The sequence below is a fragment of the Nerophis ophidion genome, linkage group LG19, assembly GCF_033978795.1.
Source record: "Nerophis ophidion isolate RoL-2023_Sa linkage group LG19, RoL_Noph_v1.0, whole genome shotgun sequence".
Classification (NCBI taxonomy): Eukaryota; Metazoa; Chordata; class Actinopteri; order Syngnathiformes; family Syngnathidae; genus Nerophis; species Nerophis ophidion.
The window spans coordinates 10024048-10043007 of NC_084629.1; the positions used below are offsets into that span (position 1 = coordinate 10024048).

Genomic DNA, 18960 nt, shown 5'->3' on the forward strand with positions numbered 1-18960 from the left:
ATGCTACCTCAGTAGAAGCATTTAAGTCCCATCTTAAAACTCATTTGTATACTCTAGCCTTTAAATAGACCCCCCTTTTAGACCAGTTGATCTGCCGTTTCTTTTCTTTTCTGCTCTGCCACTCTCCACGGCACAGGTTCGGTGGCCACGGATGAAGCGCTGGCCGTCTAAAGTTGGGACCCGGGATGGACCACTCGCCTGTGCATCAGTTGGGGACATCTTTGCGCTGCTGACCCGTCTCCGCTTGGGATGGTTTCCTGCTGGCCCCACTATGGACTGGACTCTCGCTATTATGTTAGATCCACTATGGACTGGACTATCACAATATTATGTTAGATCCACTCGACGTCCATTGCACCGGTCGCCCTGGGAGGGAGGGGGGGGGGGTCCTCTCCAAGGTTTCTGATTGTCCCATTGGGTTGAGTTTTTCCTTGCCCTGATGTGGGATCTGAACCGAGGATGTCGTTGTTGCTTGTGCAGCCCTTTGAGACACTTGTGATTTAGGGCTATATAAGTAAACATTGATTGATTGATTGTATTTTTGAAATATTTTACCTTAATTCCAACAAAATTACAAATGTTTTCTTGTTATGTTTCAACTTGATTCCGACAGTCTAACAAATTATTTCAACTTAATCCTCATAAAATGACAAATTTATTTGCGGAACATTTCACCAGAATTACAATGAAATTACAAATTTATTCTTGCAAAATTTAAACCTAATTCTTGAAAACTATGATTTTTTTTGTTCTTTTTTTGATCTAGTGTGGTCTTAATATTCCTTTGTAAAAACTGCGGCGGTTTAGCTCGGTTGGTAGAGTGGCCGTGCCAGCAACTTGAGGGTTGCAGGTTCGATTCCCGCTTCCGCCATCCTAAAGTCACTGCCGTTGTGTCCTTGGGCAAGACACTTTACCCACCTGCTCCCAGTGCCACCCACACTGGTTGGAATGTAACTTAGATATTGGGTTTCACTATGTAAAGCGCTTTGAGTCACTTGAGAAAAAGCGCTATATAAATATAATTCACTTCACTTCACATGAACCAGTCAGTGTAAAATGGTGGAACAGAAATAAATGTGTACAATAATTAACGTATAAACTGTTGATTTTTTTAAAACTATGCAGCCTAAGTTTATTCAAAGATGAGTGAGAGTGTAAACTGTAGTGTTTAGTCTGCTGTTAAGACTCTTTGAGCTGTTAAAAAAAAAAGACTCCGAGAGCCTTACAGACACATCTCGGTGTCAAATGTCAAAGTAAAAAAAATTTGGACCTGGTCAGCAGGCCTCCGTTGTTTGTGGCACCTCCATTGGCTGAGACACACCCACAGCTTTTGAGGCCGCCTGTTTCCTGGAGGGCAAATAGCTGCTCTGAGGAGGATATGACATCACATCACAGCGCTGAGCGAGCTGCCACAAACACACAAAGAGAGAACAAAATGAAGACCAGATGTATTTCAGGCATGTTATCACTTTGACACTGCGGAATCCAGGAGAGACGCCAAACGAGCAGAAAAACAAGTTGAGCGAAATATGTCAGGAGGACGTGAAGAAACACGGAGGGGCAGACAAAGTGGAGCGGCAGTTTTCTTCTCCAATCCTCTGATGAGTGGTGAGTGACACACACATTATGCATATTTTCCCACAAAAGTGATTTGAATGGTTGCGTGTTGTTCACACAGACGTTGAAGCAGACTGGTCTCCAATCCATGATGCTGCATTTAATGGACGCGTCCTTAACCTGCAGAGGCTCATTGCTCAGGTAACTTTGTGTAAACTTTGTCACATGACCAACAATCCCATGCAAGCATTCAGCACTATAGACAACTTACAAGTCCCTCAGGCTATTCAAGGTCAACAAATAATCTACACTACAGCTGTAGGTTGCATAAAGCAGAAACCAATATCAATCAATCAATCAATGTTTACTTATATAGCCCTAAATCACTAGTGTCTCAAAGGGCTGCACAAACCACAACACAAACCACTACGACATCCTCGGTAGGCCATAAGGGCAAGGAAAACTCACACCCAGTGGGACGTCGGTGACAATGATGACTATGAGAACCTTAGAGAGGAGGAAAGCAATGGATGTCGAGCGGGTCTAACATGATACTGTGAAAGTTCAATCCATAATGGATCCAACACAGTCGCAAGAGTCCCGTTCACAGCGGAGCCAGCAGGAAACCATCCCAAGCGGAGGCGGATCAGCAGCGCAGAGATGTCCCCAGCCGATACACAGGCAAGCAGTACATGGCCACCGGATCGGACCGGACCCCCTCCACAAGGGAGAGTGGGACATAGGAGAAAAGGAAAAGAAACGGCAGATCAACTGGTCGAAAAAGGGGGTCTATTTAAAGACTAGAGTATACAAATGAGTTTTAAGGTGAGACTTAAATGCTTCTACGGAGGTGGCATCTCGAACTGTTACCGGGAGGGCATTCCAGAGTACTGGAGCCCGAAATGAAAACGCTCTATAGCCCGCAGACTTTTTTTGGGCTTTGGGAATCACTAATAAGCCGGAGTCCTTTGAACGCAGATTTCTTGCCGGGACATATGGTACAATACAATCGGCAAGATAGGATGGAGCTAGACCGTGTAGTATTTTATACGTAAGTAGTAAAACCTTAAAGTCACATCTTAAGTGCACAGGAAGCCAGTGCAGGTGAGCCAGTACAGGCGTAATGTGATCAAACTTTCTTGTTCTTGTCAAAAGTCTAGCAGCCGCATTTTGTACCAACTGTAATCTGTTAATGCTAGACATGGGGAGACCCGAAAATAATACGCTACAGTAATCGAGACGAGACGTAACAAACGCATGGATAATGATCTCAGCGTCTTTAGTGGACAGAATGGAGCGAATTTTAGCGATATTACAGAGATGAAAGAAGGCCGTTTTAGTAACGCTTTTAATGTGTGACTCAAAGGAGAGAGTTGGGTCAAAGATAATACCCAGATTCTTTACCGTGTCACCTTGTTTAATTGTTTGGTTGTCAAATGTTAGATTTGTATCATTAAATAGAGTTCGGTGTCTAGCAGGACCGATAATCAGCATTTCCGTTTTTTTGGCGTTGAGTTGCAAAAAGTTAGCGGACATCCATTGTTTAATTTCATTAACACAGGGGTCGGGAACTTTTTTGGCTGAGAGAGCCATGAAAGCCAAATATTTCAAAATGTATTTCCGTGAGAGCCATATCACATTTTTTTAACACTGAATACAACTAAATGCATGCATTTTTAAGTAAGACCAACATTTTTAGAGTATAATAAGTCTCTTAATCTTTTTAATAACATTGTTATTCTGAAGCTAACCAATAATAAATAAAATGTCATGTCTGTTGATCATGTTTTTGTTTGGCCATGTGCTGTTTGTCCTTTGGACTCTTTAGGTTCCTGTTTTTTTTCCACTCCCTTGTCTGGTTTCCTTGGTTACTCATTTTGTCCACCTGTCTCTGGTGGACAAAATGCCCGCTCACCTGCTTCCCGAGCACTAATCAGAGGCAGTATTTAAGCTCGTCTTTGCCAGTCAGTCGCCCTGTGCTGACTTGTTTCATGCCTTGCCATAGTTTCGTGCTTCATGCCATGCCAAATAAGTTTTGTTTGATTTATGTTTTTGGTCTGTTTATGCGTTAGCTTTGTTCTTTAGCCCAAGTTGTGCCTCCGCTGTGAGCGATTCTTGTTTGTATGTTTTTTTAGTTAAAATTAAATCATGTTTTTACCTAAATGCCATGTCCCGAGTAGTCCGTCTGCCTTCCTGGGAGAACAACCCCGCAGCAAGCTGCAATCCCCCCCCATCGTGACATAAAATACTTCTTACCATTAATGCGACTTCTTGAACAGGTGCGGTAGAAAACGGATGGATGGATATAAATGCATGAGAATGTTTTATATTTTGCACGTTATTTTTAGCACTGTGATTACCAGCGAAATTATTCATGATTATCGCGTTAAGCAATGTCAGCTAAGATTGATCTGAGAGCCAGATGCAGTCATCAAAAGAGCCACATCTGGCTCTAGAGCCCTAGGTTCCCTACCCCTGCAATAACAGAATAACTCTAAACAAATATACTGCCTTAGTTCTGTAAAAGGTGTATGAATAAAAACAAAGCATATTTTAAGAACACATTTGGAATATTGCACTCAAAAGTTTTGGTCAAAATGCGTAAAAAAAAAAAAAAGGTTCATGTTTACAAAACTGCAAAAAGGTTGAAATATTCAAACAATAATTTATAATTGTATGTAAAAATCCAACTGTTATAAAAGAATGCAAAAAAATGCAGCCAAAAAAAAAACATGTTCTGTAAGAAAATCACAAGTTTAAACACATTATTGCAAAAAAAAAAAAAAAAAAGTTGTATACCGTATTCCCTTGAATTGCCGCCGGGGCGCTAATTAATTTAAAACCCTCTTCTCACTCTTGCGCTTACCAAAGGCATGCGGTAAAAGTAAGCATGCGCTACCATGAATTGATTAACGTGGATTAACTTAAACAAGTTGAAAAACTTATTCGGGTGTTACCATTTAGTGGTCAATTGAACGGAATATGTACTGTACTGTGCAATCTACTAATAAAAGTATCAATCAATCAATCAATCAATAATTATTTTAAAACCTCTTCACAATCAGGCGCTCCTCTCCATGTAGCGTGCTCAAATCAGTATTAAGAAACTGCTTCAACTTGGTGAGAACCCTTCTTTTACTAATACATCCTCACAAAAAGCATCGGTGTCCAAAAACTGGCACAATGGCCTCTGACATGTATTGTAATGTCTCTGACATATTCTAAAAATAAAAAAGTTAGATACACTTCTAATCTTAGTATAAAAAAATACACCATTAATATTGTAAAACAAAAAGTTACAATTACCGTATTTCCTTGAATTTCCGCTTAGGCGCTAATTCATTTAAAACCTTTTCTCACTCTTGCGCTTACCAAAGGCATGTGGTAAAAGTAAGCATGCGCTAATTATTTTAAAACCTCTTCTCACTCCGGCACTTACCAAAGGCATGCAGTAAAAATTTGAGTGTGATGTAAGCTTTGACCTTAAATCCTACTGAATAGCTCTTAATCTTCTTTTCTTTATGCGATTTCAAATTACCGGTATTGAAATCAGCCTCCTCCGTTTTGAAAATGATGACAGGGGAAGTGTCACTCGTGACGTCACTAGTTTGACCCGGCGGTAATACTAAGCATGCGCTAATTATTTTGGGAAGCGAGTTTGACCCGGCAGTAATTCAAGTCAGGCGCATACTATAGCCCGCCAGCAATTCAAGGAAATACGGTATTTTAAAACAATTTTAACTGTAATAAAAAGCCACAGTTGCATGGGTGTAAAAAGACAGATTAAATGTGTGAATGGGACTATATTATGACATGAAAAGAAACAATTTGTTGACTTCAAACAACATAAGTATGAGGTCAAAAAGAAAATAGTTGTAATTTTATGTAAAACAAGTTTCTATTTCATGAGGGTAAAATTCTAATATGATTAAAAGCTATAATACTAATTTGGAAGAAAACACATTTAACAAGTAAGTCTATATTGGTGAGTAATATTTTTGTAAAACCAGATCATAGAATTAGTCTGTTTTACACAAATATTGGATTGAAATAAAACAATATATATATTTTGTATTTCAATTGTATCACAATTTTATTTTACTATGATAAAGTCGTAATAATGCAATAGGACTTACGAGACAAAGTACTAATTTCCCTCAACTTAAAGCTGCAATATAACGTGGAAGTTGTAACGTTGCAAGAAAATATTAAGTAAAAAGTTGTTTTTTTTAAGATGACCGTCTTAGTTTACAAGCTAAAACTAATAATACAAGAATACAATTATATATAGTGGGGCAAAAAAGTATTTAGTCAGCCGCCGATTGTGCAAGTTCTCCCACTTAAAATGATGGCAGAGGTCTGTAATTTTCATCACAAGTACACTTCAACTGTGAGAGACAAAATGTGGGGGAAAAATCCAGGAATTCAGATTGTAGGAATTTATTTGTAAATTATGGTGGAAAATAAGTACTTGGTCAACCATTCAAAGCTCTCACTGATGGAAGGAGGTTATGGCTCAAACTCACATGATACATGGCCCCATTCATTCTTTCCTTAACACGGATCAATCGTCCTGTCCCCTTAACAGAAAAACAGACCCAAAGCATGGTGTTTCCACCCCCATGCTTCACAGTAGGTGTGGTGTTCTTGGGATGCAACTCAGTATTCTTCTTCCTCCAAACACGAGGATTTGAGTTTATACCAAAAAGTTCTATTTTGGTTTCATCTGACCACATGACCTTCTCCCAATCCTCTGCTGTATCATCCATGTATCCATTTTGGTATAAAATCAACTCGTCGTGTTTGGAGGAAGAAGAATACTGAGTTGCATCCCAAGAACACCACACCTACTGTGTAGCATGGGGGTGGAAACATCATGCATTGGGTCTGTTTTTCTGTTAAGGGGACAGGACGATTGATCCGTGTTAGGGAAAGAATCAATGGGGTTATGTATCGTGAGATTTGGAGCCAAAACCTCCTTCCATCAGTGAGAGCTTTGAATGGTTGACCAAATACTTATTTTCCACCATAATTTACAAATAAATTCTTTAAAATTCCTACAATGTGAATTCCTGGATTTTTTTTCCACATTCTGTCTCTCACAGTTGAAGTGTACCTATGATGAAAATTACAGACCTCTGTCATCATTTTAAGTGGGAGAACTTGCACAATCGGTGGCTGACCAAATACTTTTTTGCCTCACTGTATATGCAACTGCAATGTTAATTTACTGTAATTTTATCAACATATTACCAGAATAAAATCATAATATTGCCTGATGTAAGTAAAATACTGCAGCTTGCTGAATGTATGCATGATTATAATCAATACAAAGTAATATCAGCTGTGTATTTTGGGTGTTTGCTTCTTATGTATGCTTCATGTTGTGTGTCGTTGACAGGGTGCATGTGTGAACCTGAGCACGCTGGACCGGGTCTCCGCCCTCCACGGAGCGTGCATGCAGGGCCATGCAGCCTGCGCTAAGCTTCTGCTGCAAAATGGTGCTGATGTCAGTGAGATATTGTCATCCATTACGGTGTCATGTTGTATTGTGTTAGTAAGCAATTAACCCCACATATGGAACACGCACGCATCCTTGGCTAATCCATCACTCATTAACCCCCACACACACACACAACATGTTGATATGAGTGATCGTATTGTAAATATAATAACAAACTTGGCAGGTCAACAATGTGACGTTAAACGGACAGACGGCGCTGTCAGAAGCATGCACCCGAGGTCATGTGACTTGCGTATCGCTGCTCCTTCAACATGGAGCGAGCACATTGGGGAGCAACCCAGCCAGCTCCCCACTGCACATGGCTGCAGCCAAAGGTCAGAGGTCACATTCCTGCATATGGCTAATCTTTAAACTTTGTTTAGTGAATTATATCTTTATATAGCGCTTTTCTCAAGTGACTCAAAGCGCTTTACATAGTGACACCCAATATCTAAGTTACATTTAAACCAGTGTGGGTGGCACTGGGAGCAGGTGGGTAAAGTGTCTTGCCCAAGGACACAACGGCAGTAACTAGGATGGCACAAGCGGGAATCGAACCTGCAACCCTCAAGTTGCTGGCATTAACATTATTAACATATAGAGAGCCCCATAATGTTAACCTTTGTCTTGTGTTAGGGCTGTTTTAGTTTTTAAATGCATAAAAGAACCACATAAATGTATTTTTTTTCCATCAAGACTTTTTGACTTTGTCAGAAACTTCTATTTCAACAACAAAAAAACTTTTTTTCCCCCACTAAATTATAAAACGCTTTGGTTGAAATGATCGCCTTGGTTTTGTAAGGGTCGGTTTCGATCCAGTTATAAAAACAAGATTATCAAGCAATAATTACAACAAAAAAACTTTTTTTTTTCCACTAAATTATAGAACGCTTTGGTTGAAATGATCGCCTTGGTTTTGTAAGGGTCGGTTTCGATCCAGTTATAAAAACAAGATTATCAAGCAATAATTACAACAAAAAAACTTTTTTTTTTCCACTAAATTATAAAACGCTTTGGTTGAAATGATCGCCTTGGTTTTGTAAGGGTCGGTTTCGATCCAGTTATAAAAACAAGATTATCAAGCAATAATTACAACAAAAAATTTTTTTTTTTTTCCCCTAAATTATAAAACGCTTTGGTTGAAATGATCGCCTTGGTTTTGTAAGGGTCGGTTTCGATCCAGTTATAAAAACAAGATTATCAAGCAATAATTACGACAAAAAAACGTTTTTTCCCCCACTAAATTATAAAACGCTTTGGTTGAAATGATCGCCTTGGTTTTGTAAGGGTCGGTTTCGATCCAGTTATAAAAACAAGATTATCAAGCAATGATTACAACAAAAAAACTTTTTTTTCCCCACTAAATTATAAAACGCTTTGGTTGAAATGATCGCCTTGGTTTTGTAAGGGTCGGTTTCCATCCAGTTATAAAAACAAGATTATCAAGCAATGATTACAACAAAAAAACTTTTTTTTCCCCACTAAATTATAAAACGCTTTGGTTGAAATGATCGCCTTGGTTTTGTAAGGGTCGGTTTCCATCCAGTTATAAAAACAAGATTATCAAGCAATAATTACAACAAAAAAACTTTTTTTTTTCCACTGAATTATAAAACGCTTTGGTTGAAATGATCGCCTTGGTTTTGTAAGGGTCGGTTTCGATCCAGTTATAAAAACAAGATTATCAAGCAATAATTACAACAAAAAAACTTTTTTTTCCCCACTAAATTATAAAACGCTTTGGTTGAAATGATCGCCTTGGTTTTGTTAAGGGTCGGTTTCGATCCAGTTATAAAAACAAGATTATCAAGCAATGATTACAACAAAAAAACTTTTTTTTCCCCACTAAATTATAAAACGCTTTGGTTGAAATGATCGCCTTGGTTTTGTAAGGGTCGGTTTCGATCCAGTTATAAAAACAAGATTATCAAGCAATAACTACAACAAAAAACTTTTTTTTTTCCACTAAATTATAAAACGCTTTGGTTGAAATGATCGCCTTGGTTTTGTAAGGGTCGGTTTCGATCCAGTTATAAAAACAAGATTATCAAGCAATAATTACAACAAAATTTTTTTTTTTTTCCACTAAATTATAAAACGCTTTGGTTGAAATGATCGTCTTGGTTTTGTAAGGGTCGGTTTCGATCCAGTTATAAAAACAAGATTATCAAGCAATAATTACAACAAAAAAATTTTTTTTTTTTCCCCTAAATTATAAAACGCTTTGGTTGAAATGATCGCCTTGGTTTTGTAAGGGTCGGTTTCGATCCAGTTATAAAAACAAGATTATCAAGCAATAATTACGACAAAAAAACGTTTTTTCCCCCACTAAATTATAAAACGCTTTGGTTGAAATGATCGCCTTGGTTTTGTAAGGGTCGGTTTCGATCCAGTTATAAAAACAAGATTATCAAGCAATGATTACAACAAAAAAACTTTTTTTTCCCCACTAAATTATAAAACGCTTTGGTTGAAATGATCGCCTTGGTTTTGTAAGGGTCGGTTTCGATCAAGTTATAAAAACAAGATTATCAAGCAATAATTACAACAAAAAAACTTTTTTTTCCCCACTGAATTATAAAACGCTTTGGTTGAAATGATCGCCTTGGTTTTGTAAGGGTCGGTTTCCATCCAGTTATAAAAACAAGATTATCAAGCAATAATTACAACAAAAAAACTTTTTTTTTTCCACTGAATTATAAAACGCTTTGGTTGAAATGATCGCCTTGGTTTTGTAAGGGTCGGTTTCGATCCAGTTATAAAAACAAGATTATCAAGCAATAATTACAACAAAAAAACTTTTTTTTTTCCACTGAATTATAAAACGCTTTGGTTGAAATGATCGCCTTGGTTTTGTAAGGGTCGGTTTCGATCCAGTTATAAAAACAAGATTATCAAGCAATAATTAGAGCCGGGCTTCACGGTGGCAGAGGGGTTAGTGCGTCTGCCTCACAATACGAAGTTCCTGCAGTCCTGGGTTCAAATCCAGGCTCGGGATCTTTCCGTGTGGAGTTTGCATGTTCTCCCCGTGAATGCGTGGGTTCCCTCCGGGTCCTCCGGCTTCCTCCCACTTCCAAAGACATGCACCTGGGGATAGGTTGATTGGCAACACTAAATTGGCCCTAGTGTGTGAGTGTGAGTGTGAATGTTGTCTGTCTATCTGTGTTGGCCCTGCGATGAGGTGGCGACTTGTCCAGGGTGTACCCTGCCTTCCGCCCGATTGTAGCTGAGATAGGCGCCAGCGCCCCCCGCGACCCCAAAGGGAATAAGCGGTAGAAAATGGATGGATAATTAGAGCCAAAACTGAACACACTGAAAACCAGCTCCTCTACCAATCATGTCTCATTTTACCTTGTTAACCAGTACAAAAACAAATAAAGACGGGCATCTCCGGACATGTGAGGTCAAATTCAGTATAAAATTATTAAAATGAAAAAACAAATACTTTCATTCAAGAGATGTGTTCTAATACCCCTCAGTAATAGTCAGGTAACATAAGTAACTGTGTTTTAAAATAAGTAAATGTTTTGACATAAGTAACTGTGTTTTGCCTTGGTGTTGTAAGGGTCGGTTTCGATCCAGTTATAAAAACAAGGTTATCAAGCAATAATTAGAGCCAAAACTGAACACACTGAAAGCCAGCTCCTCTACCAATCATGTGAGCTTTAGGAGATTCTCATTTTATCTTGTTATCCAGTACAAAAACAAATAAAGACGGGCATCTCCGGACATGTGAGGTCAAATTCAGTATAAAATTATTAAAATGAAAAAACAAATAATTTCATTTAAGAGATGTGTTCTAATACCCCTCAGTAATAGTCAGGTTATTTATTTATACGATTCTCTTGAGGTTCATTTTACTATTTTTTTAAATTGAAATCGACGGGGTATACTGACAAAAAAAAGGCCCAATGGCCCACACCAAAAATATTAAAACCAATATTTTCATGGATAAAGAAGCATAACAAGGTAAACAAGAGATGGAAAACAAATTGGATGATAGATAATTGTTTTAAGTGTCTTTTACAGCTGATTTAAGACATGGGTCAAAACCGAGCCATTAACATAAGAGATGGTAACAGAAAGCTAACGCAAGAAGAAGGTTAAATACCTTGTCGTGCTGATTTTAGGTTACCCGGAATGTATCGAGTCCCTTGCAGAGCACGGCGCTGACCTGGATCATACCATCGACCAATCAGGCGCTCCTCTCCATGTAGCGTGCTCCAATCAGCAGCTGACTACTATTAAGAAACTGCTTCAACTTGGTAAGAACAATTCTTTTACTAATACATCGTCACAAAAAGCACAGATGTCCAAAACCTGGCACATTGGCCTCTGACATGTATTGTAATGTCTCTGACATATTCTAAAAATAAAAAAGTTAGATACACTTATAATTTTACTATGAAAAAATAGACAATTACCGTATTTCCTTGAATTGCCGTCGGGGCGCAAATTAATTTAAAACCTCTTCTCACTCCAGCACTTACCAAAGGCCTGCAGTAAAAATTTGAGTGTGATGTAAGCTTGGACCTTAAATCCTACTGAATAGCTCTTAATCTTCTTCCCTTTATGCGATTTCAAATTACCGGTATTGAAACCAGCCTCCTGCATTTTGAAAATGATGACAGGGGAAGTGTCACTCGAGTTTGACCAGGTGGTAATACTAAGCAAGCGCTAATTATTTTGCGAAGCGAGTTTGACACGGCAGTAATTCAAGGCAGGCGCATGCTATATGCCCTGCGGCAATTCAAGGAAATACGGTATAAATATTATTATTGTATATAATATTCATAATTATTATATGAAATAATACAGAGGCAATAGGGTTTCAATATTGCAGGAAAATAAGTCCTCCCTTTGAGAGAAAGTTGTAATTCTAAGAAAAAAATTGTAAATTGTAATGTTATGTGGGAAAAATTAATCTGACTAAAAATGTTACTTAAAATAAAGCCACGATATTGTGAAAATCGAGTTGTAATATCAAAATTTTTTTTTTGTCAAATTACCGCGAGAAAAACACAATTTCATAAATGTTTTCGGGTTCTCTTTTTATTTTTATTTATGTACTGCGTTTTTTCAAAATGAGACAGAAACAAAATGGGACTCGGGATGGTACCTTGGGGAACGCCAAAGCAAAAACCTTTACTAAAGATCAGCGAAACAAGAACAATAACATTATTTCATAAATATATTGTAGATTTTTGTAGTACATGCTACATTACTGTTTTTCAAACAATATTTATTACATTAAAGTTATTTTTTAAAAGGCATGTTAGATAATAAAATGGTGGTGCATAGCACCAATTAAATCGATTTAAATTATATTTAACAAAGCCGATTCAAGACAAGTGATTTGAGTCAAGATGTCATGGAACCAATTGTAAGTTAAGGTACTACTGTATTAACTTTAGAAATATATTTTGAATAAATAGATTCATTATGCAAAACAATTTAAAATAGGATGAATTAAAGGACACAAATAAATAAAGAAAACTTTACAAATAACTAACAAATACAGTCAAGAAAATAAGTATTTGAACACCCTGCTATTTTGCAAGTTCTCCCACTTAGAAATCATGGAGGGGTCTGAAATTTTCAAGGTAGGTGCATGTCCACTGTATGAGAGAGAACCTAAAAAGAAAAATCCAGAAATCACAATCTGTGATTTTTTTAACAATTTATTTGTGTGATACAGTTGAAAATAAGTATTTGAACACCAACATTAATATTTGCTAGAGTAGCCTTTGTTTGCAATTACAGAGGTCAAACGTTTCCTGTAGTTCTTCAGCAGGTTTGCACAGACTGCAGGAGGGATTTTGGCCCACTTCTCCACACAGATCTTCTCTAGATCAGTCAGGTTTCTGGGCTGTCGCTGACTAACACAGACTTTCAGCTCCCTCCAAACATTTTCAAAGCCAATTCTTGGTTTTCCTGGCTTTGTGCTTTGACTGAGGGAAGGTTTTTGGCCAAAATCTTACAATACATGGCTGCAGTCATCCTCTCCTTAATACAGTACAGTGGTCCTGTCCCATGAGCAGAAAAACACCCCCAAAGCATGATGCTACCACCCCCATGCTTCACAGTAGGGATGGTGTTCTTGGAATGGTACAAATCATTCTTCTTTCTCCAAACACACATAGTGGAATTATGACCAAAATGGTAAATTTTGGTCTCATCTGTCCACAAAACTTTCTCCCATGACTCCTCTGGATCATCCAAATGGTCATTGGAAAACTTAAAACGGGCCTTAACATGTACTGGTTTAAGCAGGGGAACCTTCCGCGCCTTGCATGATTTCAAATCATGACGTCTTAGTGTATTACCAACAGTGACCATGGAAACAGTCATCCCAGCTCTTGTCAGGTTATTGACCAAGTCCTGCCGTGTAGTCCTGGGCTGATTCCTCAACTTTTTTAGCGTCATTGAGACCCCACGAGGTGATATCTTGCATGGGACTCCACTCCGATCGAGATTGACCGTCATGTTTAGCTTCTTCCATTTTCTAATGATTGCTCCAACAGTGGACCTTTTTTTTGCTCTTAGCCATGCTGAATGTTTGGGTCTTACTGATTGTATGGGGTGGACAGGTGTCTTTATGCAGCTAACGACCTCACACAGGTGCATCTGATTCAGGATAATACAGTGGTGTGGAGGAGGATTTTTAAAGGCAGACTAACAGGTCTTTGAGGGTCAGAATTCTAGCTGATAGCTGATAGACAGGTGTTAAAATACTTAATTTCAGCTGTATCACACAAATAAATTGTTCAAAAATCATAGATTGTGATTTCTGGATTTTTCTTTTTAGGTTATTTCTCAAAAAGTGGACATGCATCCACCGTGAAAATTTCAGACCCCTTCCATGATTTCTAAGTGGGAGAACTTGCAAAATAGCAGGGGGTTCAAATACTTATTTTCTTGACTGTATATAGTTACATAACATTTGGCCCATACCTCACTTATCTTGCTTGTGTATGACCATAAATTATGAGGTTCCCCAGGGATCTATTTTGGGGCCTCTCCTTTTTATCCTATACATAAATGATTTCGTAAACTCCTCCGAAACTTTTCATAAAATAATTTTTGCTGATGATACAAATTTGTTTACCTCACACAGGAGCCTACACGATCTACAAGAAACTGTCAATTCAGAGCTTGTGAAAGTGGATTCCTGGTTCAAATGCAATAAGCTCTCACTTAATGTAAATAAAATACATTTTTATTCTATTTCGTTCTAATAAAAACCGGACAAATACTGAGCACTGCCATATCAACATTAATGGGCAGGAAATACAGAGAGTATACTCCACAAAACTCCTGGGGGGTCATCATTGACGAATACCTCAATTTTAAATGTCACATTAGCCACCTGTTAAACAAATTATCCAAATATGTTGGCCTGTTCTTTCCCCTTCGTCATTATCTTCCTCTTTATGCTCTACTTAGCTTGTACAAAACTCTCTTTGAACCACACCTAAACTACTGTAATATCATCTGTTGTAACACCTTCCCTACCAACCTTCACAAATTAGAATCCATGCAAAAGAAAATTATACGGGCCCTGTCGTGGTCTGATTCCAGAAAACACAGAGTGAGATGTTCTACCTCTTGTGCGAAACACAAATGCATAAAAAATGACGAGTAAAACATTTACAAACACAACAACCAACTTCACTGGTTCAAATCCCACCTAGAACCAACCTCGTCACGTCCGTTGTGTCCTGATCAAGACACTTCACCCTTGCTCCTGATGGGTGCTGGTTGGCGCCTTGCATGGCAGCTCCCTCCATCAGTGTGTGAATGTGTGTGTGAATGGGTAAATGTGGAAGTAGTGTCAAAGCGCTTTGAGTACCTTGAAGGTAGAAAAGCGCTATACAAGTACAACCCATTTAAAACATTAAAACCGACTCCAAAACACATAAAATGACTCTGAAGAGATGCACAGTGACATCTAAAACCTAACTTACTCCTAAAACACATAACAAGACTCCTAAAACTCATAATAAGACTCCTAAAACACATTAAGACTCCTAAAACACATTAAAAATCTCATAAAACACGGAAAAATACTCCTAAAAACATGTGAAAAGACTCCTAAAAACATGTAAAAAAAACTCCTAAAACAAATTTAAAAACCGATCCTAAAACACGTAAAAAACTCATAAAAAACGTAAAAATACCCCTAAAAAGACTACTAAAACAAATTTAAAAACAGAATGAGGTGTTTGCGTCCTTTGTGTGCACATACACTTGGTGGCCTTGTAGGTGAACAGTGAACGTGAATGGAAGACCTGAAGGATAAAATAATTTACGGGTGCGCATCATCAGTCGTGTTCCTCTGGGTCACTGGGTGTTTCGGCCTTTTAACACTATACACCCTCTCCAGAGGCGGCCAGCTACAGGATGATCAGACCTGAGCTTGCGACCCAAGTCCAATTAGCCACGATAGTCACCTTGTTGTCAGACATATCAGGGGACTATGCATGGCAGGGGCGTCCGGTTCCCTGAGTCAGATTTTGTTCTGCCTGACCAAGTTTAATGCCCCCACTCGTCATCTATTTCCTAAATATAATCTCTTAAGACTGACCGAGTTCAATATTTATCAAAATGCTTTTTTAACCTATCAAGTCATTTACAGGCTGAATCTTAGGCTCTGTAGCTTGGTTCCTATCTACCATCCCCACCATGCCCACAACACTCGTAACTTAGATCTGATAACAGGTAAACATCGTCTACTGGCTTGTACCGCTCGCAATGTCGTATGCAGGGGACCAAAGATTTGGAACCAGCTTAATGAGAGCCTCAAGATGCTGTATCCATTCTCCGACTTCAAAAAGAAACTGAAAACGTACCTATTAAGCACATATCTTGTGGGGTAGACTATTGTTGGTTGAATGAATGTATGTATGGGCTTCACGGTGGCAGAGGGGTTAGTGCGTCTGCCTCACAATACGAAGTTCCTGCAGTCCTGGGTTCAAATCCAGGCTCGGGATCTTTCTGTGTGGAGTTTGCATGTTCTCCCCGTGAATGCGTGGGTTCCCTCCGGGTACTCCGGCTTCCTCCCACTTCCAAAGACATGCACCTGGGGATAGGTTGATTGGCAACACTAAATTGGCCCTAGTGTGTGAATGTGAGTGTGAATGTTGTCTGTCTATCTGTGTTGGCCCTGCGATGAGGTGGCGACTTGTCCAGGGTGTACCCTGCCTTCCGCCCGATTGTAGCTGAGCTAGGCGCCAGCGCACCCCGCGACCCCAAAAGGGAATAAGCGGTAGATGGATGGATGAATGTATGTATGTTTATGCTTGCTTTAGTACTATTATCTTGTGTTTATCAAATGGCGTTGTTGTTGTTTTGGTTTTGGCTGTTGTGCTTGCTACCATGTTTAATCTTTCCATGTATATATTGCCCTTTGGACCCCCTGTCAAAGGTTTTTTATAGCTTATTTGGGGGACCCTTTCACGTACCAACATCTTTAAATGATGATATTCACCACTATTGTAATTGTTATATGGTATTGTGAATAAACTTGTAAAACTTCAATAGCTCAGCTAACATACCAACATATTAGTCACAGTTGTCAGGGTGATGCAATGCAATTTATAACGACTTAAAAAACACAATAATCAACATTTTGTTAAATGAATGCCTGAATAAAAGTGAGCATTATCAACTTTGTACAGCTCTGGCAGTGGATAACATTGTACAGGGGTACCTAAATGTGTGGTCTGGCTTCATTCCAGGTGCTAGTGCAAACAGTCATGACTTAGGTGACTCACCCCTACATATCGCGGCTCGTCTGTCCAGTCCAGAGATGGTGTCGGTCCTGCTCAACCACGGGGCAGACGCCTCCCAACGGAACCTGGAGGGCAAACAGCCTCTGGACCTGGCGCCCCCAAACAGTGTGGTAGAGAGGCTGCTCAGACAAAGTGGAGGTACTCCTGATACAGTCACCTCATGAAGTCTCATGTTGGCTCGTAACCTTATCTTTGTCATGGATCCGCCCACCCTTAGGGGTTCCCCCGCTGATGCAGCTGTGCCGCCTGCACATCAGGAGGACTTTAGGCAAGCAGAGGCTGGTTAGGATTTATGACCTTCACCTCCCCATAGAACTCAAAGACTATCTTCTCCACCTGTCACGCCACAGTTGGCCGACAGAGGGAGTGCTTACATAATAAATGATGCTGTTTGAACCGAGAGGACCCTCTGTGGACCAACTTCATTCTCAAGAGCAGAACTGGGGATGAGAAGTGTGTTTTAGAGTCAAAGTCAAAGCAGGGAAGTTTGATGAAAGTCAACGTCGGTCCCAACAGACAAAAATGTTTTATTCATGAGCTGTCAATACCCTCAATAGCGTGGACATCCCTAAAATATCTAAACATATTCAGTCAGAATCGCCTTTTATTTAACAGACTAACTTAACAACCAAAGAGAAAAGTCATGTACGTCAACATCTGACCTCATAGAACTAAATTAGGAAGGTGACCAACGCACCTAAAATTGTAATCAAGTGACATTTTAATGAGTATCTCTAAGCTGTATTTTCTGATAAAAATATGTGTTTAAATATATTCTAATAGTTTGTCTTCAATGGCCGCACAATAAGCGAGTTGTTTATCATTTATCGCCAAACTATTAGAAACAGCTCTCTTGAGCCATTTTTACACTGATGCTTAAAAGCTGTCATTTTTCCATGTTTCTGTTCTTTAGAAATGTCAGACACAGACTATTGTGTCTTCTCGCTGTGTCAGTGTGGAAAAAGCACAAAGCTAAAATATTCCACTGTACTGGGTTCCATAGAAACAATGTCAACTATACCAGTGGTCCCCAACCACCGGTCCGTAACGCATTTGCCGCAGAGAAACATTTGCTTGGCAATCAGCATCAAAGGTTGGAATTGGGGATTGAATCACCAACAAAATGATTCCCGGGCGAGGCACCGCTGCTGCCCACTGCTCCCCTCACCTCCCAGGGGGTGATCAAGCGTGCAGAGAATAATTTCGCCACACCAAGAGTGTGTGTGACAATCGTTGGTACTTTAAATCATTTATAAACGACTGCATTTTTTCTGACTTATCTTTCGCCTGTCCCACTAGACCAGGGGTCGGCAACCCGCGGCTCCGGAGCCGCACGTGGCTCTTTCGCCACTCTGATGTGGCTCAGCCGCATAATCGCCAACCCCCCCGAAACAATCGGGGGGTTTCCGAATTTTGGTGCCTCTCCCGGACATCACCCGGGGTTAACGTTCTCCGATTTTCACTCAGACTACAATATTGAGGGCGTGCTGTGATGGCTTTACTTTTAACATCCTCTACGACATGTCATCGCGCCCGCCTTTACACCATGCTATCTGCGTGCCGGCCGGACGCATGCATTTTGCTGCTTCTATCGTCACACGTAATAAATTGCAAGGCATACTTGGTCAACAGTCATACAGGTTACTTTGAAGGTTGTGATATAAACAACTTTAACACTCTTACTAATATGCGCCACACTGTGAACCCACACCAAACAAGAATGACAAACACATTTGGGGAGAACATCCTCATAGTAACACAACATAGCAATTACCCAGAATCCCATGCACCCATGACTCTTCCAGGCTATATTATACAACCCGCGCCCCCAACCCCGCCCACCTCAACCGACACACTGCTAGCGGTGTGTATAATATAGCCTGGAAGAGTAGTGGATGCAGGGGATTCTGGTTAATTGTAATGTTGCGTTTATAATGTGTTACAGTGTGGATGTTCTCATGAAATGTGTTTGTCATTCTTGTTTGTTGTGGGTTCACAGTGTGGCGCATATTAGTAAGAGTGTTAAAGTTGTTAATATCACAACCTTCAGTGTAACCTATATGGCTGTTGAACAAGCATGCCTTGCAGTCGTGTGCACGTATATGC

General features: G+C 39.5%; 2 protein-coding genes across 5 annotated transcripts in view; one reads left to right on the top strand and one right to left on the bottom strand.

Moving 5' to 3' along the window:
• LOC133537940 (G-protein coupled receptor 143-like) overlaps positions 1–18484 on the bottom strand; it is a 57926-nt gene extending 39442 nt beyond the window's left edge. For both annotated transcript variants that reach the window (XM_061879121.1, XM_061879120.1), the window contains exons 1-2: positions 16837–18484; positions 1271–1406 (exon numbers count right to left, since the gene is read on the bottom strand). The gene's annotated coding sequence lies outside the window, so the exon portion shown is untranslated. The remainder of the gene's footprint in view (positions 1–1270; positions 1407–16836) is intronic.
• Positions 1135–17628, top strand: LOC133537941 (ankyrin repeat and SOCS box protein 9-like). Of its 3 annotated transcripts, XM_061879122.1 has the most exons (7): positions 1158–1608; positions 1679–1758; positions 6959–7066; positions 7245–7395; positions 11191–11325; positions 16801–16992; positions 17072–17628. In XM_061879122.1, exons 1-7 carry the CDS (start codon positions 1530–1532, stop codon positions 17230–17232), a joined length of 906 nt encoding a protein of 301 aa, XP_061735106.1. In that variant the 5' UTR covers positions 1158–1529; the 3' UTR covers positions 17233–17628. The 3 variants fall into 3 exon arrangements, with proteins under 3 accessions (XP_061735109.1, XP_061735108.1, XP_061735106.1); XM_061879125.1 differs by lacking the exon at positions 11191–11325 and having other exon boundaries at positions 1135–1608; XM_061879124.1 differs by lacking the exon at positions 6959–7066 and having other exon boundaries at positions 1144–1608.
• Positions 18485–18960: the final 476 nt, after the last annotated feature.

What these genes read in the sequence shown, in the direction of transcription:
- LOC133537941 (XM_061879122.1), top strand. Translation starts at nt 1,530, where the DNA reads ATGTCAGGAGGACGTGAAGAAACACGGAGGGGCAGACAAAGTGGAGCG. An exon ending in TGCAGAGGCTCATTGCTCAG is followed by an intron (nt 1,759 to 6,958) that starts GTAACTTTGTGT and finishes TGTCGTTGACAG; the next exon opens with GGTGCATGTGTGAACCTGAG. An exon ending in GCACATGGCTGCAGCCAAAG is followed by an intron (nt 7,396 to 11,190) that starts GTCAGAGGTCAC and finishes TGCTGATTTTAG; the next exon opens with GTTACCCGGAATGTATCGAG.